General features: G+C 40.6%; 1 protein-coding gene across 2 annotated transcripts in view; it reads left to right on the top strand.

Moving 5' to 3' along the window:
* Asxl3 (ASXL transcriptional regulator 3) overlaps nucleotides 1–10,557 on the top strand; it is a 149,204-nt gene extending 138,647 nt beyond the window's left edge. Inside the window, exon 13 of one of the 2 annotated variants that reach the window (XM_021151072.1) lies at nucleotides 642–10,557. In XM_021151072.1, the coding sequence (XP_021006731.1) occupies nucleotides 642–4,406 (3,765 nt within the window). In that variant the 3' untranslated portion in view covers nucleotides 4,407–10,557. The remainder of the gene's footprint in view (nucleotides 1–641) is intronic. The other variant, XM_029471780.1, reaches the window with a different exon arrangement.
* The last annotated feature ends 13,734 nt before the right edge of the window (nucleotides 10,558–24,291 follow it).

Here is a 24,291-nt window from a genome sequence, read left to right on the forward strand (position 1 = left end):
ACCCACAAGGGGCCTTTCCACCTTGATCACTAATTGAGAAAATGCCTTACAGTTGGATCTCATGGAGGCATTTCCTCAACTGAAGCTCCTTTCTCTGTGATAACTCCAGCTGTGTCAAGTTGACAGGCAAAACCAGCCAGTACAAATAGTCTTCATATTTTGCTAAATGAAATTATTAGTTGATGCCTTCATAGGTTAAAAACTTCATTGTCACATTCACACTGCACATTTTTTTATGTCCTAAATGTACATGCAGGCATTGGGACATATTTCAATCCACATTATAACTGAATGCAGCATACTCCCATCCCACTAACCACTTTTTATTAAGGCAGATGTTGTCATGGAGTTCCAACCTGCTTCAAGCTCAGTAGATAGCCTAAGATGAGATCAGTTCTCACTGTGTAGCCTGAAGCTAGTTTTGTAGGCCAGATTGGATCCAAGATCATAGAGAATTGCCTGCCTTTATTTCCTGTTAGTATTACTACTACAGAGATATAACCCAGGACTTCATGCATGTTAGACAAGCTCTGAACCGACTGAATTCTATCCATAGTCCTTATCCTCCCCTTAAGTTACTATGATCCATCACCCTCCTCACTGGTTGTATGCTAATATCTTTTTATTCTTTCCTCTTACAGATACAGCTTTCTAAAATTGGGCCACCTTTTATCATTAAGAGCCAGCCAGTCTCCAAAGCAGAGTCCAGGGCATCCACTAGTACATCAGTCAGCAGTGGGAGGAACACAGGAGCCAGGACCCTTGCAGACATCAAGGCCCGTGCTCAACAAGCCCGAGCCCAGCGTGAGGCTGCTGCAGCTGCTGCAGTTGCAGCTGCAGCGAGCATTGTCTCAGGAGCCATGGGAAGCCCAGGAGAAGGTGGGAAGGCAAGAACCCTAGCCCACATCAAAGAGCAGACCAAAGCTAAGCTCTTTGCAAAACATCAGTCCAGAGTCCACCTCTTCCAGACCTCCAAGGAGACCCGGTTACCTTCTGTCAGCACAAAGGAAGACTCTCTCAATATGGAAGCCTCTCCTACCCCTGAGACAAAAATGGAAGGCTCTACAGGAGTCATCATCATCAATCCAAACTGCAGATCTCCTAGCAGCAAGCCTACACACATCCGGGAGATCACCACTGTACTACAGCAGCCTCTGAACCCACCTCAGATTCCAGAAACTGCCACTGACTTGTCTGTGCATAGTTCTGATGACAACATACCTGTTTCACATTTAACTGAGAAAATTGTTTCATCTACCTCTTCAGAAAATAGCAGTGTACCCATACTTCATAATAAAAGTCCCATCAACCCCATCCCTATGTCTGTCTGCAGCACTGCTATGTCAGGAGCAATTAAAGAGCATCCCTTTGTGAGTCCTGTTGACAAATCTTCTGTCCTCATGTCTGTTGACAGTGCAAACAGTACAATTTCTGCTTGTAATATAAGCATGTTGAAATCCATCCAGGGATCTGATGCTCCATGCATAGCCCTTGTACCAAAATGTATCAACAGGACTCCTATACCAGCTGCTCCAGAAGGTACTGGACAGTCAAACTCCATGGATGGGAAGGCCCTGCTTGTACCCAGCAGCAAGGCTGTTAATGTAATGTCCAGTCAGTACACTTCTGTGCCAGCTCCCACCATTGCAAGTAATTTGCCAAACCATCTCTGCACTAGCTCTGTCTTGATTCCCCCCACAGGGATTAATAACAGATTTGTTTCTGAGAAGATAGCCATGCCTGGGAGTGAAGAACAGGCCACCGTGTCCATGGGTGCCACCGTGTCCATGGATGCCACCGTAAGAACAGCCCTCAGCTGTGGCAATTCAGTGGCTGTCACTGATTCACTGGTTCCACGCTCGCCCATCGCAATGTTTGCAGGAAACATGCTCACTGTAAACTCTTACAACTGTCCACCCAAACTAAGTGGGGAAAACTTGGACAACAATTCAGGGCCTCTAAACAGAACAGACAATTCTGAGAAACCTCAGCAGCCACCAGGGGGCTTTGTCCCAGCAACCATAAACAGATCAATTCCGTGTAAAGTCATAGTGGACCACAGCACCACACTGACCTCCAATTTGTCTCTGACTGTCTCCATTGAAAGTGGAGACTCAAGTTTGGATTCCCAGACTAGGTCGGTGAGGACAGACGTATCCATCCAGCCCGTGGCATGTCCTCAGGTGTCTGTCATCAGTAGACCTGAGCAGGCCACAAGTGAAGGGCTTGACCATGGTTCTGTTTTCATTGCTGCTCCTACGGCCAAACAGGACTGTAAGACACTGCAGTCCACTTGCACCAGTCTCCGAGAATTGCCCCTTACTCTTCCAGATAAACTAAATGAAGTGACCGTACCTAGTCATGGCTTTGCTGAGCAAGCACGAAACTCAAGTACTTTCAAGAAAGAAACAGACACAGCCTGTAGCAATCAGTATAACCCAGGAAACCGGATTTGCTGGAGTGAAGACCCAATGAGAAACACAGCACCGCCTGTGGTTAGTCATTCAAGCTCAAGTAAACAGAAAGAACATCCAGAGCAGATTGGCCTGAAGGCTGTGAAGACAGAGCATGTCAGCTATACACACGTGTCAGATCTCCACCCTAGGAATCTCATCACGAATGTCAGTCTTCCTGTGAAGCCCGAACCTCATGAAGTAGACAAGGGCTTTAGAATGGACACTGAGGACTTTCCTGGTCCCGAGCGTCCTCCTCCAGTCACAGAGGTGACAAGCAGTGCCAGTGTGCAACCAACACAGACCATGAAGCCTTCCACCACAAGCCCTGTGGAAGAAGCTATTTCCTTGGCTCCAGACACCCTGAAAAGAATTCCAAGTGCAAGCAGCTCAAGCTGCCGCCTGTCTTCCGTGGAAGCTAATAACCCACTGGTGACCCAGTTACTGCAGGGCAACCTGCCTCTGGAAAAGGTGTTGCCACAGCCAAGATTGGGAGCCAAACTTGAAATCAACAGACTCCCTCTGCCCCTTCAAACTACCTCAGTGGGTAAGACAGGGCTGGAAAGAAACATGGTTGAAATGCCATCCAGCTCTCCAAATCCAGACGGGAAGGGCTATTTGGCAGGGACTCTAGCACCAGTCCAAATGAGAAAGCGAGAAAACCATCCCAAAAAGAGAGCAGCCAGGACAGTGGGAGACCATGCTCAAGTTAAATGTGAACCAGGGAAGATGGTGATGGAGCCCGATGTCAAAGCGGTACCCTGCGTCATCAGTCCCGGCATAAGTCAGCTAGGACACAACCAGCCATTTAAGCAGGAACGGCTTAATAAGCCCTCCATGGCCAACAGGATCATGCCCAGCCCTGAGGTCAAACAACAAAAGCGGCTGTTGCCTGCATGTAGCTTCCAGCCGAGCCTGTTCCATGTGAACAAAAATGAAGGCTTCCACGCTGACACTGGTACCTCACATAGACAGCAGTTCTACCAAATGCCCATGGCTGCCAGGGGACCCCTTCCCACTGCTGCTCTGTTACAGAACTCTCCCAAGACCCCAGTGGGCTGTAATGCATTTGCCTTCAATAGGCATCTTGAACAAAAAGCATTGGGAGATGTGAATCTTCCCACAGCACCTCACCAGCTAAGACTAGCCAATATGTTGTCCCCCAACATGCCTATAAAAGAAGGCGAGGATGGGGGAGGCACCACACACACAATGCCAAGCAAAGCAGTGGTCCATGCTCCACTGCCACCTCCACCACCCCCACCACCACCACCTCCTCCACCCTTGGCCTTGCCCCCGCCACCCCCTCCACCCCCTCCACTACCTCCACCTCTTCCCACTGTAGAAGTCCCATCCGATCAAAAGCAACCACCAGTTACCATGGAAACCACTAAGCGACTTAGTTGGCCCCAGTCCACGGGCATATGTAGCAATATCAAATCAGAACCTCTTTCTTTTGAGGAAAGTTTAAGCAGCAGCTGTGAACTGGGCATGAAACAGGTTCCCTATGACCAGAACGAAGTGAAAGAGCAGCTGAAGGCATTTGCATTAAAAAATGCAGATTTTTCTTCCTACTTGCTCTCTGAGCCCCAAAAGCCTTTTACCCAATTAGCTGCTCAAAAACTACCAGTACCCCAGCAACAACCGCTCTGTGGAAGTTACCCGACGATTCACTTTGGGAGCACAAATTTCAAAAGGGCAGCATCTGCCATTGAAAAGTCCATTGGGATTCTGGGAAGTGGCTCCAGCCCCGCCACCAGCACGGGTCTGACAGGTCAAAACACTCAGATGCCGGTTCAGAACTTTGCAGACAACAGCAATGCAGATGAGTTAGAGCTGAAATGTTCTTGCCGGCTCAAAGCCATGATTGTGTGCAAAGGCTGTGGGGCCTTCTGCCACGATGACTGCATAGGTCCATCCAAACTTTGTGTAGCTTGCCTGGTTGTCCGATAAGAGCTGGGTGAAGGATTCAGTACCCCCACCCTGCAGCCCAAATTTTAACATGAAAAAGTCTTAACATAATTAGCAAGGAGTCAATTAGAGCATTGGCTTCCATGCCAACATATTTTCATTGAAAAGTAAATCATCTTGGGTTTTTCTAGGTGATTATTTTCTTACGTTTCTCACACAGGGGATGAGGCAAAGCACGGGGATGAATGGCTTTTGCCTGTTCAGTCACGATTCACAGCGTGGTGTGTTTCTGTGTATACAGGTCACTGCCTCTTTTTTTCATTTTGTCATTTTTTTTTCAGTTAGCGCATCATGAGTTGTCTAATCAGCAGATATGCAGCTGTTGAAAACCTAGGATAAGCATGATGTGGCCTAGCCATGTGTCCCTCCATAGTTTTGATATCACAGCAAGCATTTCTGCAGTGATTCAGGGGGGCGCCTACCCTTACCCACTGGTTCAAGTCATAATAGGAATGGGAGCCTGCTTTAAAAATGTGATTCCTTCTGGTGCCTCTAATCACAGAAGGTGCACGAAGGATGTGTCTGTGGAGTCTACTGTCCTAGCTCTCTTTCCTCCCTTCTTACTCTTTCTCAGAGACTGGCAGAAACCCTAAGTTGGCTTTGGATTTTGCCCACAAATTGTGATTGAATATATGTTGCATCTGAATTGACAACTGGGCTTCGTGCGATAGGTAGTCTGACGGTAGCCCTTGGATAGTCAATAATGTAAGATCCTTTGACTGATAGTCATGGGCCAAGTGTTGTGGTGTTCCACATGTGGCTTTTCAGAGAAAATCTGAAAATCTGTGCCCTACCTAATATTAAAAGCAAACAATAAAGTCCTGTACATGCATTATTGTGAGTTGATGAGATAGAATATTAGCCATTCTACTCACTCTGTTCCAAATACCACATGGAAATTGGGGACACGTGGAGTGGATGCAGCCCTCAGTCATGCCAGGGTACCCTGGCCTTTCCAGAGACTGGCCACCTCTTTTCACAGGTGTCATATATGACAGTGACTGCAGAAGGCAGTATGAATGGTGACCTTTTTCAGAACCATTTATTCCCTCTTGATTCACAGTCTATACAGTTGTCTTTGACTCTGAAATAACTCTTATTTTTTTAAAAAAAGTGCTCCCTCCTGCATGTGTTGCTGTTTCATTCCTCATACCTAAGAGAGTGGAACTGGAAAGGGGATATTGCATCTCACACAGTTCCCTTCGAAGTTCATCCAGTACATACTGAGGATTTAAGCTCCTTCCATATGCTGACTCCTTGCATTCCAGAGACAGCTGTGCTTGAGGAGAGGCTTGGTTCCCAAAAGCAAGCTCTAAAGCACAGGCTCACAACTGGAAGATGAAAGGAAGGAAAAGTACACCCATTTAACTCCAGTTTCAGAGCACAAAACGCAGTGCCATTAGCCTATTGGTTGTGCCTATAGAATTAAAAGAATTCAGAGTGGAAGAAAATTACGTGTCCAGGGTAAGAGTGAAAGATATTTTCACGTGGGATCACCTTTTCAATGCAAACTCTTTCTGACATTCCTTGAAAATGCATCTTAAAAATTAACCAGAATGAGTAGAAAATACATTCCTGAAAGAAACAAAAGTCACGTTTAAAAAAACATAACCAACTATGGTGGGGATTTTTTTCCCCTTCTAAATTTATTATTGTGATGTTGCCAAATTTCTTTAGGTGACAAAGACATTGTTTTAACAAATCACTGAACGTGAAAGATCCTTTATCTTAAGACAAGAAAGCAAAGAAAGGCCTGCCTACAGCTGATTCAGGCCTCTGGTCCTGTTTCTGCCTTTCCATATTAAATAAAGCTAACAGAATTGACAATGGAGAAAGCCAGCGGTGGGCTTAGCCAGCTACACCCCAGGACTGCAGTCTTAAGGCTGGGATGGTGAGCTGCCTGCCTTGCCAGGGTGTATATGCATGCTGTGCTTATCAGTGATGCCCTTATGGTCTGCTTGGGTATGATATCATCTTAATTTTGAAGACTGTGCTCTTAGCCTCACAGCTGGGCACCCCAATACACAATGACACTTGCATGCCAACCCCATTCCTATTTAATCGCTGCTATTCCAGCGTCAGATACTGTCTACACCAGCAGATTCTGAACTACAACGTCAGTACCTGACACCTATTAAAGAAACCCAAGTCTACGAAGCCTTTGCACTCTGTATGAGAGGAACAGTTGAGGCTGAAGGGATGTTGAGCTCACTGTCAGTTGCACCTTTGTTGAGTACTGCCTGCCAATTGCTTCCTGGGAATAAAGAAAAGTGTCCTTCTGTATGTTTGGATTTTTCACATAGTAAGTTTGGAAATTCAAATGTTGATAGTGCATGGATTCTGTCACCCAGGTCCAAAGATCATAATTTTTCTACAGCCTCCTCTTATCTGCCCCAATTCAAATTCTCGATGTTCTCTTATAGCTTATTTTCCCGAGTCATTATCTTTGGGTGAATATAATAATGAAATTCAGAAGCAAAATGTCGGCTAGGTATTTTGTAGGTATGCATTTCACCTTTATATGAAAGCCAGCATATCTGAATTAAGCGAGCAGCTTCTCAGCTTCCTTATTCTACATGTTTCTCCGTGTGTGCAACTTGACAATGTTATTGACTATGCGATTATGGTGATGTAATGTGCAAACTTCATATGTGCGGTTTCCTGATCATTGGACATTATTAGTCCCCTATCAGGAACAGAACTTGCACATGTAACATGTATTTATTTTTAATCACAAAGGATGTATTTCTCAAAATAGCACTTTTGGAGCAGGGGAGAGGGAACTGCCGTGCTCTATTCCCCTCCATGGGATATGCATATGCCTGAGGTGTATAGAACATTTAGCTAGTTAATGGGCATGTTAATAAAAAGCATTCTGATGCAAAATTCATTTTCAAAATGAAAAAAAATATTTATCCTTCCCCAAAGTAAGATTGCAAAATCCAGTGACCAGAGCACCACAGTTATGTAGAATATTTCCATGTGAAGGCCTAACATTAATGAAACAAACTTGAAAACCTATGAGGCTGAGCCAGGTTCCTAGAAAGACTTCATAGCGATGTCTCTTTCCGAGGTGAGTTACAGAGGCATAGCTTACTTCTGGTTCCTGGATATTCCTACTCAGTTCAAAATAAGCATACAGAACTCGCCTGTAACCTGTGGTGCTTTATAATGTAGTCAGAAATGTTGTTTTGTAAAGTACACGATGCTGCAAGCCTGTTTCCTTTACAAACACTCGCACAATTTCGAAAGAGGGATTTGCTGTGGCCAGTCTCCCTGCTTCTCCAGGTGGGCTCTGATGCTGAAGCCAAGCTTAGCCCTGTATGGTCCTAGTCTGGTGTAGAAGCTCAGTGCCCTAATAGCTGCCTGGGGATACCTACCCCACCGAACACACACAGCTCAGACTCCAGTCCATCTGTGTTCCCCGAGAACAATGTGAAGAGTCCTGGAACAGAACTCATCAACTGTCAGGGGCCTATATAGCCAAAATGTCACTGTAAGAATTGTGTTGCCTCCTGCTCTCATGTTTGTCACAGTAAGGCAAGCAAACGGCATTTCTACTATAATTTAAAGGAGCTGCTTTTTTTTAATAGCATACAGTATTTAGCTTTGAACTATATTTTATAGTTACAAAATAATCTAGACTGTAGAGAGAATTCGTTGTGTTTATACTATTCACGAATGTTCTAGCAAAGTGCTTTCCCTGGTTCCTCTCACTTCCTGGCTCTGCTGTATTCCCTCCTTGCTTTGCAGAAATCCGATCTCATTTATGTTTTCAGTACCATTTATTTTTTTAAAACGTGTTCGTGTGTATTGTTCCTTCTTTGGGTCAGTATTCTACATGTTTACATCTGTTTGACATTAGCCGTGTAATGCCTTTTTTTTTTCAAAGGCGGAATTTACTCCTCCAGCATGACAGCAAAATGTGAAGTCAACCAGAACACACCACACATGGCACACGCAGACTGGGGGCCAAGGCCCTGATTGTACACAGACATTTGCTATCAGCATAGAGAAAAGTGAAACCCTCCTTCAGTCCTCTACCAAAGAATATATTATTCCCACAGGAAAAACTCAGAAAGGTGTGTAAAACCCTCAGGAGGAGGTGCAGTTGATCCATGAGACTGCTACAGCGGAATAGCGGTATGCTTGCTTTGATACCTGACTAAATGTGACTGGCTGCAACAAGCATTTCAAAAGAAAGTTTTAGGCAGTGTTTGGTTTAGAATTCAGGGATCATGCATTCTTTAATGGTGCTGTTTGTTTTTTTATTTCTTCTTTTCTACAAAGAATAAAAAGTGTTGCCTACAAAAGTGACTGCTCATGATGATGTAAGTGAAATGGAACATCCGTCTCTATGTTTCTATGTTTCTCCCTTTCTCCAAGTAAGAATTTGGTTTCAGTATCAAAATATTCTGGAGAAAATAAAGAAATGAAAACACGAAACACTTGTCGTTTTCATTTGTGGATGTTATGAGGTTTGAACGTTCTATTTGGGAAAACGTGCATATAGTGTTGAATTATCTACTCTTATTCTTGGTATAAGGAACTGTCAACATACAATTGTAACCATTGTTAACAGAGTAAAATCAGCAATTGATGATGTCTGCTGAGCATACAGCCTACAGCAATATTTGGCCCTTGTCACGAGCATCTTAATTTCTTACATCAGAAGCATTCATGTAAATAGATGGTTCCTGCAAGAATTAACTTACATTACAAAATGAAAGCAATCTTAAAAGAATTGTTCTGGTGAATATTGTATCCGAGCTGAACGATTGGAGCTGTAGTTATTTGTATCCAGTGCTATGAACAATTAGAACAAAACTACCCCAGTCATGTTTATCAAGGTAAGAAAATATGTCTATCTTTCTGGTCAAATGAATCAGAAACCATTAAATGTAATTGGCTATTCAGTCTGAGTGCCAGGGAAATTACGCACATAGAAATCGTTGTGTTTCACCACCAGAGGGCAAAAGAGGATGCTTGCTTTTGGAGCTCGGGTCTAAATTGCACTTCATTATTTTCAGCAACTGTTAAACCAGTTAACATAATTCATTTTACTTACAATCATGGCCCTTTGTAAGTGCTTCTGTTGCAGTTCTCTACAGACCTAATCTAGTTCAAAATCCACTATATCAAATTAAACAAACTATGGGGCTGGAGAGACAACTCAACTGTTCAGAGTCCTCCATGTTCTTGCAGGGGAACAGGGCCTTTCTTCACCTCTCTTCACCCATACTGCGTGACTCACAACCACTTGTAACTCAAGTTTCAGCAGACCCAACACATCTTTTGGTTTCCAAGGGCACATAAACATGCACACACGCACACTTCCTTAGAAATTGAACTGCTTATTTCTTAGGTTGACATTTATTTAAAACAACTTGAATGTTTACATAATTTAACTTATTCATTCTCATAAGATGGATATGAATGCACAGTTTTGTGTAAACATTCCCTTATTTTAATTATTAATGGGCCTGATTTTAGTAACGATCTTTCTTAGGATGTAAATTATTTGTGTCAAATCATGGCCTTTATCTGTGTCTGGTGGTTCCTTAGTTATAATGTGCCTATCTCACTATAATCAAAGGTAATTAAGACTCCTAGAAGCATACTCACAGCGTTAGAAAAATTGCTCAGTGTCTAAGAATATTTTGTTCTGCAGAGGACCCAGGTTGATAACCAGCAATTATAATCAAAACAAAGTGTAGCTTAGAACCAGGGAATCTCACCCTCACTGGCATCCACAGGCACTGCACACATGTGATACACAAACACTCATGAAGGCTAAACAGTTGTACACACAAAATATAAATGCATTTTTTTAAAAAACAGAAGCACCCTCACTAGGTATGTGTTTAGTACAATGATTTGTGAGCTCTCTTCTATATAAAACAATTGGATAGAACGCCGAATGGATGTTTTTCAGTCCACAGAAGTAATTGGAGTCTTTTTGTCCTAAATTACTTAGATCTCAACTTCCAAACACACAGTTATTCAGAATGATTAGAAAAACGAAAAGTTGTGGTCAACAAATGTCTAATGCAGAAACTTAAGGTGAGCGGTGACTGTTAGTTCCACAAAACACTTTTATCCAAGTTTCTCATGTAATTAAATATTTGGCCATTTTACTTCAAATAAAGTTTTGTAGCTATATTGAGCGATCTCCCATCATGGTACAAGTTCATAAGGAAAACTGATGGGAAACGTAACCATTAATCCTGAAAGGAATTGATTAATCCTAGGACGTCTCAAAAAAATTTAAAAATCAATGTCTCTGAGATAACAAACCTGTGTGATTGGCTGGGAATCTGTGTAGACAAAGCTGTCCCTGTGTCTACACTTCTCAGTAAGGAGACCTTATGCTGTGTGCATTGTATGTTTTAATGGAAAAGTTAATGTCTATACTATTATTTTAAGTAACAATTACCATTTACTATCTCACAACACAGATGTCTTTCACACACAAAGGCACACATATGAGAGAGAGAAGTACATATGTGTGTGATATGTATGTCTGTGTACCATTTTTTTGCATGTGTGGAGTCATGTGTATGTAAGTATACACATATGTACATGTACTAGTGGAAGCCCAAGCAATTATACGAGTCCTGAGGAACTAGACTTGGGGCCTCATGCTCTCAGACTAAGCCCTCACTTCTGAAGGAAATCATGTCTGCATGATTCAAAGTAAACTTCCTAAACCATAATGGTATGTTTTGAAACTTCTCCTTGGGCTTTTTGTAAATAGAACAGTGGGCACCCTCATAAGAACAAGAATACTGGCTACTTTCAGAAAACATCATGGACACTTGAACGTGACATATGGTTCACCTATTTTTCTAAATTTACCACAGGCTTCTTAGTTGAAAACAGATTCCACTTGTGACCCAAATATCCATCTCTGATTCCAAGACATACTCTTACTTGAGGAACACGGTGTTGAGAATTCCTACTCCTCATTAATAAAGGAATACAGGGAAATCCAAGCAGGACCAAGACTCTACTAAGATTTTGCTTAATGTTTTGGTGTCTGGTATCAAATTCTTCCTGACCTAAGAAAGTGGGGTCACCTGAGTAATGAGGAAATAGGAACTTCTTCTGAATGGACCTAACCCATGAAACCTGCAATGATTGTGTGCTTCCAATTAGACAGAAGTGTTAAACATTGCGAAGATCTGCCTATCATTTCAAATCTTAAAATAAATGAAAGGCCTGGGATAGTTCCCCAAGCAGCTACTAAGGTGAGCCCCTATAGTATTTCATACCCTTTCTTCCTTTAAAAGACTGCTTCCTGTGTAGACTCAACATAAATATTTGTGTTTGCTTTCAGTGCTATACATTTTAATATAAAATCTATCTCAAAGATTTCTCTGTGGAGAAAGGGCTATGGGAAATCAGTTGGTAACTTGAAACAGAAACATTCAACATTAAAAATAAAAACTTTAAAACTTTTTGAAAAATCTTACCATTCGAGTGCTATTTGCATAATAGTTCTCCTTACCTTATTGCATGTCAGACAAGCACCAGGAAGACAGGGTGGGGCTGAGAGTTGGCTCATTTGGTGAAGCTCTTGCCTTGGATGTATGAAGAACTTAGTTAGATTCCCAGAACGTATGCCTTTAAAAGGTCAGGCATGGGAAAGTACCCTTGTAATCCCAGTGCTGCAGAGACAGAGAAAGATCCCTGGAAGCTCACTCGCCAGCAAATCTAACCTACTTACTGACATTCTGGACCAGTGAGATGCCCCTTCTCTTCTTCCAGCTTCTCTGCACTTTCCACCTAGCCCCCATCGCCTCTCCCTCTCCTTCATCATCCCTCTTTTTTTATTTCTTCTAACTTCATGGTAAAAGAAAGATGTTTTTGTGCAAACTTTTCTTTACAAAAGCTTCGCTTCAGAAGCATTGGGACTTATCAAGGATCTGGTTTCACAGGCAACTGAGTAAAGCTGGCAGCAGGTGATGAAGTGGCCAGGGTAGAGCACATCAGTTCATTGTCCCGGGCTATTGTAAATGGCCAGGACTGAAAACTTACACACGATCCTATGGACACAATAGGTTATAATTAGGGATGTATATGTTGTATATGCATATACAAATATACATATGTACTCAATAACAATCCTAAAAAAATAAAAGAGGCCGGGGACCCTTATGGAAGACTTAGAAAGAACTGAAGAAGCTGAAGGGGATTGCAACCCAATAGGAAGAACAACAGTATCAGTTAACCCAGACCCCTCAGAACTCCCAAAGGTTAAGCCACCAACCAAAGAGCATACATGACCTTGTCTATGGCTCCGACTACATATGTAGCAGAGGACTGCCTTGTCTGGCTTCAGTGGGAGGGGATGCACCTAATCCTATAGAAACTTGATACCCCAGGGAAGGGGGATGCTAGTGGGGTGAGGTAGAAGAAGTTGAATGGGTGGGGGAGCACTCACTCAGAGGCAGGGATGCGGTGACAAACTTGAGGAGGAGGGACCAAAAAGGGGGACAACATTTGGAATGTAAATAAATAGAATAACAAATAAAAATTAATTTAGTGTATGAAAAAAAGAAAGAGAGACCAGGAATTTGAAGGAAGGCAGAAAGGCGTATATAAGGATGCTTGGAGAGAGGAGAGAGAGAGAAGAAATATTGTAATTAAAATACAGTCTCAAAAATAAATAAATCTTATTCTCTACCCATAGATATTTATCTTTGTATAAATTTTTGAAGTTTTATCTACATACACTAACAAACACAGTAATTTCTCAAGATTACTCCTACAGAGCAAACTCCATTTTATTTTACTTTTAATTTTTAAAGGAAAATACTTTTAATGCCCCTTCGAACTATATTCATCATGTTATAAATAAAATCGTGGAAACCCGATCTTTAGGCTGATATGTGATCAATTACCCAGAATTTTATGCTTTACATTAAGAAGAGAAGTAACATACAAGGCACTTACTGACTGAGATCCAGTCACCATGTTAAGCACTCGGTAGATATCGATACATTAATGCAGCAGCCCTATGGGAAAGCTGCTGCTATTCATACTATTTCTAAATAAATGAACTAAAGACACAAAGAAATTAAGTTGACAATGATACATAGCCTTTAAATACACGGCAGATAGTATGACTTTGAAAACCATGCTTTTAGTGAACATTGTTTAGTCGATACTATCTATTAGTAGAAAATATTTAGGAAAAGATACTTCATTTTAAATTCCAAGAGAATGACGTCAGGATGCTGTTTGGAAAGACAGTGCCAGCTCTGACTCTTTTACACACTGAGTATATAAATATCTCATTTAAGAATCTCAAAGTTAGAATTGAAGACCCAGAAATGAACCCACACACCTACGGTCACTTGATCTTCCACAAGGGAGCTAAAAACATCCAGTGGAAGAAAGACAGCATTTTCAACAAATGGTGCTGGCACAACTGGTTGTTANCNTGTAGAAGAATGNNAATNGATCCATTNCTANCTCCTTGTACTAAGGTCAAGTCTAAGTGGATCAAGGAACTNCACATAAAACCAGAGACACTGAAACTTATAGAGGAGAAAGTGGGAAAAAGCCTTGAAGATATGGGCACAGGGGAAAAATTCTTGAATAGATCAGCAATGGCTTGTGCTGTAAGATCGAGAATTGACAAGTGGGACCTCATGAAACTGCAAAGCTTCTGCAAGGCAAAAGACACCATCAATAAGACAAAAAAACCACCAACAGATTGGGAAAGGATCTTTAACTATCCTAAATCAGGTAAGGGACTAATATCCAATATATATAAAGAACTCAAGAAGGTGGACTCCAGAAAGTCAAATAACCCCATAAAAAAATGGGGCTCAGAACTGAACAAAGAATTCTCACCTGAAGAATACCGAATGGCAGAGAAGCACCTGAAAAAATGTTCAACATCCTTAATCATCAGGGAAATGCAAATCAAAACAACCCTGNGATTCCACCTCACACCAGTCAGAATGGCTAAGATCAAAAATTCAGGTGACAGCAGATGCTGGCGAGGATGTGGAGAAAGAGGAACACTCCTCCATTGTTGGTGGGATTGCAAGCTTGTACAACCACTCTGGAAATCAGTCTGGCGGTTCCTCAGAAAATTGGACATAGTACTACTGGAGGATCCAGCAATACCTCTCCTGGGCATATATCCAGAAGATGTCCCAACCGGTAAGAAGGACACATGCTCCACTATGTTCATAGCAGCCCTATTTATAATAGCCAGAAGCTGGAAAGAACCCAGATGCCCCTCAACAGAGGAATGGATACAGAAATTATGGTACATTTACACAATGGAGTACTACTCAGCTATTAAAAAAATGAATTTATGAAATTCCTAGCCAAATGGATGGACCTGGAGGGCATCATCTTGAGTGAGGTAACACAATCACAAAGGAACTCACACAATAAGTACTCACTGATAAGTGGATATTAGCCCAAAACTTAGGATACCCAAGATATAAGACACAATTTGCTAAACGCATGAAATTCAAGAAGAATGAAGACCAAAATGTGGACACTGTGCCCCTTCTTAGAATTGGGAACAAAACACCCAGGGAAGGAGTTACAGAGACAAAGTTTGGAGCTGTGATGAAAGGATGGACCATCTAGAGACTGCCATATCCAGGGATCCATCCCATAATCAGCTTCTAAATGCGGACACCATTGCATACACTAGCAAGATTTTGCTGAAAGGACCCAAATATAGCTGTCTCTTTTGAGACTATGCAGGGGCCTAGCAAACACAGGAGTGGATGCTCACAGTCAGCTATTGGATGTATCACAGGGCTCCCAATGGAGAAGCTAGAGAAAGTACCCAAGGAGCTAAAGGGATCTGCAACCCTATAGTTGGAACAACATGATGAACTAACCAGTACCCCGGAGCTCTTGCCTCTAGCAGCATATGTATCGAAAGATGGCCTAGTCGGCCATCACTGGAAAGAGAGGCCCATTGGACTTGCAAACTTTATATGCCACAATATAGGGGTATGCCAGGGCCAAAAGAATGGGAATGGGTGGGTAGGGAAGTGGGGGGCGCTATGGGGGATTTTTGGGATAGCATTGGAAATGTAATTGAGGAAAATATGTAATAAAAAATATTAAAAATTAAAAAAAAAAGAATCTCAAAGTTAGAAGGCCTTGCAAGTTCAAGGGCAGAGGAAAACCTGTGAGCTCCAAGCCAGGTTCTCACTCATTGTGCTGGTGAGGGCTTTTTCTTTTTTTCTTTTACTTTTTATTATTTAAAACATTTTTAAATTTTAAATGTGTATTTTTATCATATTCAAATATATTTTCATATTCTTCCCTTCCCCAAAGCCCTTCCAGATCCTCTCCTCTTCTCTATCCACTCAACATTAAAATCAATACAACCAAACCCCCAGTTCAAGAAAAGAAAAAAAAAAAAAACCCTGCAAATTAGAATTAAAGAACTGTGACAAAATAAAAGAGTATAAACACACACACACACACACACACACACGATCTGTGGAATCCATCATATGTTAGTCAAATGTTGGTTGCTCCTGAATATGAGGTCTGCCCAGAAATAATTGATATGCCCTGTGTTACTCTATTGGAGAAAACAGATTTTCTCTCTGCCAGAAGTTATATTTGACTGTTGAGTTATTAAACTTTTCCCCACTGTCTAGATTTTCTTTTTTGCATTCATTCATTCATTCATTCATTCATTCATTCATTCATTTAAAAAATAACAAAATAAAATATAAGATAAAACAAAAACTATCACATTGAGGTAGGACAGACTAATAGAAGAAAAGGAGCCCGACAGAAGACACGGGAATCAGAGACTCACTTGTTTGCTCATTCAAGAATCTCATATAAACATCAAACTGGAAGCCATAATAGATACAGTGATGCCGTGGTGCTGACCTGTGTGGCCCCTGCATGCTGCTTCTTTCGCTGTGAGCTCATATCAGCTTTGCTCATGCTGACGTAGAGGGCCTTGTTTTCATGGTGTGCTCCTTCCTCTCTGGTCCTTACATTCTCTCTACTTCTGTGCTCAGGAGAGGAATTTGATGAAAGTATTCCTGTAAGGTCTGGGTATCCCAATGACTTTTTGTCTCTACATAGTGTCTCAGTCTTAGTCTCTATATTTGTTTCCCTCTGCTGCTTAACAAACCTTCTCCAATGGTGGCTGAACAGACACTGATTTAGGTATAGCAGAATGCCATGAGGAGTCATTTTATCACTGTGGATTTATTTCTTCTTCGTACATGAGGATTGTTTGGCTCTGCACTAGGTCTCTGGGCTGTGTTGATTTAGAGGGCTCAGTCTTAGGTTGTGGTTCACCCAAGCAGTGTCAGGTATGGGTTCCATCTTGCAAAGAGTATTTTCTTTTTTTAGTGGAGAACTTTTTAAATTATTATTACTATGTGAAGAGTGTCTTAAGTCAAACAGGAAACTGGTTGGTTGACCCCACAAGCTTTCTACCACTATTGTCCTAGTGCCAGGAGCCATGGCCTCAGCCATGGCATTGTGGAAAATTTCTAGCTTATATAAACATTCCTGAGAGAATATTCGTGGTCATAACAGTAAAAATGTTTGTGGGTAAAGAGGACACTGTGACCATTGGTCCCAGGAGCTGAAGATTCCCACCTGACCTTCAGAGATCCCCCTGGCTCTTCCCCCACCCTCCCTTGAAGCCTTCTCTCACTTATGCTTATATTGCCAGTCCTGAATAAAGTTTTTCAGAGCTTGATCAGTATGATTGACTTGCTTTCATTCTTCATGTCTCTTTTCCCTCCCACTCTCTCACTCCCTTTCCCTGAGTTCCCACTGATTAACCCTGCAGGTCGGGGCACGCTGGCATATCTTGCAGGCAGGATATGTGGTAGATCAAAGGTTTTGTGGCTGAGTTGGTGTTTATGTTTCTCTTTGGTAGCTTGCAGTACTTTTGCTACCTTTCTGTACCAAAAAAATGCTAGACCATAGTGGTGGAGGCTCTATTAGGCACGTGCTCCACATCTTCATCTCCAGCAAGTTGTGTGTTATGTCTCTCTCTAGCAATAGTCCCTTGCCATGAGTTTGTAGAGGACAACCTATTGTCTTGCCAACAGCTTAGGTTGTTTGGACATTTCTTTCTTTTTTACTTTCTTGAATATTTTCTTTATTTACATTTCAAATGTTTTCCCCTTTCCAGGTCTCCCCTTCAGAAACTCTCTATCCCACCCCACCCCCCATGAGAGTGCTCCCCCACCTACCCACTCCTATCCTCCCTCCTTGACATTCCCCTCCTCAGCTGGGGCATTGAACACCCTCAGGCTTGAGGGCCTCTCCTCCAACTGATATCCAATAAGGCCATCTTCTGCCACATATGTGGCCAGGGCCATGGATCATTCCATGTGTATTCTTTGGTTGGTAGTCCAGACCCCGGGACCTCTGGGGTGTCTGGCCTCTTGACACTATTGCTCCCTCCATAGGGCTGTAAACCTCCTCAGCTCCTTCTGTCCCTTCTCCATCTCCTGCATCAGGGACCCCCGAGCTCAGTCCAGTGGTTGGCTGCTAGAATCCTCCTCTGTATTTGTCAGGCTCTGGCAAAGCTTCTCAGGGGACAACCATATCAAGTTTCTATCAGCAAGCACTTCCAGGCATCCACAATAGCGTCCAGGTTTAGTGGCTGTATATGGTATGGATCCCCAGGTGGGGCAGTCTCTGGATGGCCTTTCCTTCAGTCTTTGCTCCACACTTTGTCTCCATATTTCCTCTTGTGTGTATTTTGTTCACCCTTCTAGAAAGCACTGAAACATCCACATTTTGATCTTCCTTCTTCTTAGACTTCATATGGTCTGTGAATTGAATCTTGGGTATTTCAAACTTATGGGCTAATACCCACTTATCAGTGAGTACATACTGTGTTTGTCCCTTTGTGACTGAGCCACCTCAGTCAGGATGATATTCTCAAGTTCCATCCACTTTCCTGCGAATTTTATGAAGTCATTGTTTTTAATAGCTGAGTAGTACTCAATTGTGCAAATGTACCACATTTTCTGTACCCATTCCTCTGTTGAGGGACATCTGGGATATTTCCAGCTTCTAGCTATTATAAATAAGCCTGCTATGAACATAGTGGAGCATGTGTCCTTATTACATATTGTAGCATCTTCTTGGTATATGCCCAGGAGTGGTATAGCTGGATCCTCAGGTAATACTATGTACAATTTTCTGAGGTACTGCCAGACTGATTTCCAGAGTGGTTGTAGCAGCTTGCAATCCCACCAGCAATGGAGGAGTGTTTGGGCATTTCAATGGGATCCCTTTGGACAACAACTTAATTAGATGTAACCTAATCTTAGTACTAGAAATTTCCTTTGGTGACAAGAGGTGGCCACTTGGAACTTTCTCTCCCTTATTATGTGAGAATGTCATTTAGATCACTCCCATAGATGCGCATAATTTAGAAAGTTTCTACTGTATTCGTTTTCTATATGACCCTTAGTTGTCTCTCCCCTCATCTCACCTAAAACCCCCTCTCCTCTCTTCTCTGCATTTGATCCTCCTATTCCAAGCTCCCCTATCCATAATTATCTATTTAATTTTCCTTTCCTAATGAGATGTCTCTGTATTTTTTCTAGTCCCTTACTCTATAATTACCATCTGTTGTTCTACAGATTTTACATTGCTTATCGTTGAATTAATAGCTAGTATGCACATATAAGTGAAATTTGCCATATTTGTCTTTCTGGGTCTTGGTTACCTCACACAATATGATTTTTTTCCTAATCCCATCCATTTGCCTGCAAATGTTATAATATCATCTCTGAGCCATACTTCATTGTGTTCTTTTTAAATGCATTTTTTGTCTATTGAAGGACATCTAAATTGTTTTCAGTTTCTGGCTATTATGAATGAAGCAGCAATCAGCATGGTTGAACACATATCCTTGTGTTAGTTTAGGCCAACTTTTGCCTATATACTCAAGAGAAGTATAGCTGGTTCTTGAGGTTAATCTATTTCCAATTTTCTGAGGAACTGCCATATTTCTTTCCATAGTGGCTATAAATGTTTGCACCTCCACCAACAATGAGAAGTGTTCCCCTTACTCCACTTACTTGTCAGCATGAGCTGAGTTGCTGATCTTCACCATTCTGACAACAGTAAGATGGAATCTCAAAGTAGTTTTGAGTTGCATTTCGTGATGCTGAAGGATGTTAAGCATGTATTTGTTTCTCAATCATTTGATTTTCTCTGTTGATAATTCTCTGTTTAGATCTCTACCCCATTTTAATTGTATTATTTGTTTTTAATAGTTAGATTCTTTAGTTTTTTATATATTTTGGCTATAAATCCTGGATCAAATGTGGAGTTGGTAAAAATTACTTTCCATTTTATAAACTGCTATTTTGTTCTTTCTACCATGTCCTTTGCCTCATTACATGAGGTTCCAATTTCTAATTATTGATCTGAGTGCCAGTGTTCTCAATTTTCTGTTCAGAAAGTCATCTTGGCCAATGTGTTCAAGGCTCTTCTCCTCTTTCTCTTCTATAAGGTTCATTTCGTCTGGTTTTGTTTTGAAGTTTTGAACCATTTGGATCTGTGGTAAAATATGGATCTATTTGTATTTTTCTACATTCATGCACCCAGTTTGATAAGTACCACATGTTTAAGATGTTCACTGTTCTCCCATGTGTATTTCTGACTTTTTATCAAATGTCTACAGATACATGGATTTATGTGTGCATCTTCAATTTCATTGATCAATGTTTCTGGTTTTGTGACAATACTATGCTGTTTTCATTACTATATCTTTGTAGTGTAACTTAAAATCAAGGAAAGTAATATTTCTAGGAGTTCTTTTATTATTTAGGATTGCTTTTATTATTTAGGATTATTTAGCATTTTGTGTGTCCAAATTAAGAAGAGAATTGTTGATGCAAGTTCTCTGAAGAATTGTGTTGAGAGTTTAATGGAGATTATTTTGAATCTGTAGATTGTTTTTGGTAGGATAGCCACTTTTAGTCTATGAATACTCCCTATGCATACACACAGGAGATTTTCACACTTCTGTTATCTTCTTCAATTTCTTTCTTCAATGACTTGAGGGATTTATCATATAAGATTTCACTTCCTTGGTTAGAGTTACCCCAAGATATTTTATATTATTCAAGGTTATTGTGAAAAGTGTTAATTTTTTTTTCAGTCTGCATGTCATTTATATATAGGAATTTTATGCATCAATCTTATTTTCAGCCACTTTGCTGAAGGTATATATTAGCTATAGGAATTCCCTTGTGAATAAATTTGGTAACTTTTGTATACTATCATATCATCTGAAAATAGTGATACTTTGATTTCTTCTTTCCAATTTGTATCCTCTTGATCTCTTTCATTTGCCTTATTGCTCTATCTAAAACTTCAAGTGATACTGAATTGATTCTGAATAGATGTGGAAAGAGTAGATAACCTTGTCTTGTTTATAATTTTAGTGGTGTTGCTTTAAGGTTGTTTTTTTTTTTTTTTTCAGTTTAATTAGATGTTCATTATCAGCTTCTTGTGGCCTGCTTTTCTTATGTTTAGCTATGTTTGTGGTATCACTACTATCTCCACGACTTTGATCAGGAAGGGGTGTTGGATTTTGTCAAAGGCCTTTTCAGCATCTAATTAGATAATCATGCTTTTTCTTTTCTTTCAGCTTGTTTTATATGGTAGATTACATTTTTTGATTTTCATATATTGAACTATCAGTGTATCTCTGGAATGAAACCTACTTGATAATGGTGGATGATCTTTTTGATTATTTCTTGTTTGGATTCCATTTATAAGTATTTTATTGAAATTGTTTACATCTATGTTTGTAAGGGAAATTGGTCTATAATTCTCTTTCTTTGATAGACCTTTATGTAGTTCAGGTATCAGGTAACTATGGCCTCATAAAATGAATTTGGCAATGTTTCTTCTGTCTTTACTTTGTGGAACAATTTTAGGAATATTGGCTTTGAAGCTTCTTGAAAATCTGGTTGAATTCTGCCCCAAAACAGTGTTTGGAGTTTTTTGTTTGTTTATTTTTGTTGTTTGTTCTTTTGTTTTGTTTTGAAATACATTTAATGAATGTTTCTATTTCATTAAGGGATATAGGCTTACCTGATCCAGCTTTAACTTTGGTTAGTAGTATATATCAAGAAAATTTTTTTTAAGTGTTAGTTTTTCCAATTGTACAATTTTATAATTCTCTATATTTCATTGCTTTCTGTTTTTATGTCCCGTTTCATTTCTGATTTTGTTAATTTGGATTTCTTTCTCTGATTTTAAATTAGTTTAGGTAGGGTTTAGTCAATCTTTTGATTGATTTTTTTTTTTTGAAGAACCAACTCTTTTTGACATTGAATTGGTAAAGAGGAAAAAATGGGGAAGGGGCACATCGATTTTCCTGGGAGGCAAAATTAAAATAGATTTTACGTGGGGGCTGGAAGCTGGGCAGAAGGAAAACGCAAAAGGATCAGAGGAGGAGGAGGGGAGGCAATAGGTTTAAGGGAAGGATTGTAGCTAGAGACAGCTAGAATTGAAGGCCATTGGAGGGATGATATGGAAACCTAGTGCAGTAGAATCTTCCTAAAATATATGAAGGTGATACAATGAGGTCTTCTAGTAATGGGGTAACAGAACCCCATTTCTTGTTATATCTTTCTGTCCATAACGTGTCACCAAAGGATTCTTCCAGTATTGGGACTGGGTTGCATTTAATTGAGTCATTGGCCAAGGGAGTCCTAGATAAATCCTCAAATAACTCAGGCTGTTCCTAAGACAATGGTTTGCTCTCTGCTCTCTGTTAACTCTGAGGCTTCATTGCTAAGAACAATACCTACACAACTCATTGAACATGGAAGTGTACATGGAGTCTTCACCCCCATGTTCTAGTGTCTTTGGTGTTGGGAACTGCTCTGCAGGCTACCAAAAGATAAATTTAAATACCAACCCATCCATAAAACCTTTGACCTACAGTATGTCCTGCCCACACACTATGCTAGAGCAATGATAACACAGAACTTGTGGGAGTAGCCAACCAATGTCTGTTTTGATTTACAGCATACTCTTTGAGATAGAACCCATGCCCAACACTATTTGGGTGATCAAGAACCAAGATTAGAGAGCCCAGAGACCTAGAATAAAATCAAATACTACCAAGAAAAAGGCAACAATAAAATGACTCCTAATGATATTCATAGATGGCCTTATTCCCCCATCATCAGAGAAAACACAACCATTATCTTTCTGTGGCATATAGGGATCAATTACAGAGATTCACAGCCAGACATTGATTGTTGAGAGAGAGAATTCAGCAGAAGAGGATGGAGAAAGAGTATATGAGTCAGAAGGAATGAAGGATACCAGAAAAACAAGGCCATCTAAGTCAACTGAGCAAGGCTCATATGAACCCCAGAAAAGGAAACAGCAAGAGCAGAGCCTCCATGTGCTCTGCACCAGGTCCTCTGCACATATACTGCAGCTTTCACATTAGTATTTTTATGAAACCCCTAACTATGGGAAAAAGTGGATTTCTGATTCTTGTGATTCCTCTTGGGGACTTTTCTGTCGAGTTGCATATCCCAGGCTTGATATGATTTTTTTGTTTTGTTTTGTTTTATCTTGTTATAATGTATTTTGTCATGTTTAGTTGCTATTTCTTAGAAACCTTTTCTAATGGGAGACAGAAAGGGATTAAGAGAAAGGGGGAATTTAGAGTAACTGAGAGGAGTAGAAGGAGGGGAACTGTATTTAAGATATTTTGTATAAGAATCTGTTTTCAATACATGAAAAAATTCAAGACAAGTAGACAGACAGCATGAAAGGTGAAAGAAAGGCAGAAAAACAGAAAGTTGGGTGAAATTCTAGTAGGACTGCATTTATGTTACTTGAAGTGTTTCTCCTTTTGAAGTGTTTAATATTCTTTGTTCTGTACATTTAGTGTTTTGACTGTTATGTGCCAAGGAGACTTTCTTTTCTGGTCCAATCTATTTAGTGATCTGTATCCTTTGTGTTCTTTGATAGGCATCTATCTCCTTTTTAGATTAGAAAATTTTTCTTCTATGATTTTGTTAAAAATATTTTCTGGTTTTTTGATCTGGTTTTCCTGTGATTCTTAGCTGTGGTCTTTTCTTACTGTTTTCAGATTTCCTGGATGTTTTGTGCCAGGAATTTTTTTAGACTTGATTTTCTTTGACAGATGTATCATTTTCTTCTATTTTGTTTTCAACTCCTGAGATTCTCTCTTCCATTCCTTGCATTCTGTTGGCAAAGCTTGCCTCTGTGGTTCATTTTTGAGTTCATACGTATTACATTTTTAGATTTTCCTGACTTTGTGTTTTCTTTATTGATACTGTCTTAGTTAGGGCTTCCATTGTTGTGAAGAGACACATAAGGCAATTCTAATAAAGGAAAAGATTTAATTGGGCTGGCTTACAGTTTCAGAGGTTCATTCTGTTAACATTATGGCAGGAAGAATGGCAGAAACCATAGCAGCAGGCAGGCAGACATAGTTCTGGAGGAGGTGAAAGTTCAATATTTTGATCTAGAGGCATCCAGAAGAAGACTGACTCTTCTGCAAGCAGCTAGCAAGAAGGTCTCTTAAGCACAGGGTGGAACTTGAGCATAGGACCACAAAGTCTGCCCCCATGGTGACACACTTCACCCAAGAAAGACCATATCTATTACAAAAGGCCACACCTCCCAATAGTGTGGGCCAAGCATTCAAACACTACATGGGGGCCAAATCTATTCAAAACACTCCAGATACTATTTCTATTTTCAGGTCTTAAGTGCTTTTATTAATTTTCTGCCATTGTTTGTGTTTTTACATATTTCTTTAAGGTAGTCATACATCTTCTCTTTAAGGACACTCTCATAT

Source organism: Mus caroli, chromosome 18 (genome assembly GCF_900094665.2).
Source record: "Mus caroli chromosome 18, CAROLI_EIJ_v1.1, whole genome shotgun sequence".
NCBI classification, from domain to species: Eukaryota; Metazoa; Chordata; class Mammalia; order Rodentia; family Muridae; genus Mus; species Mus caroli.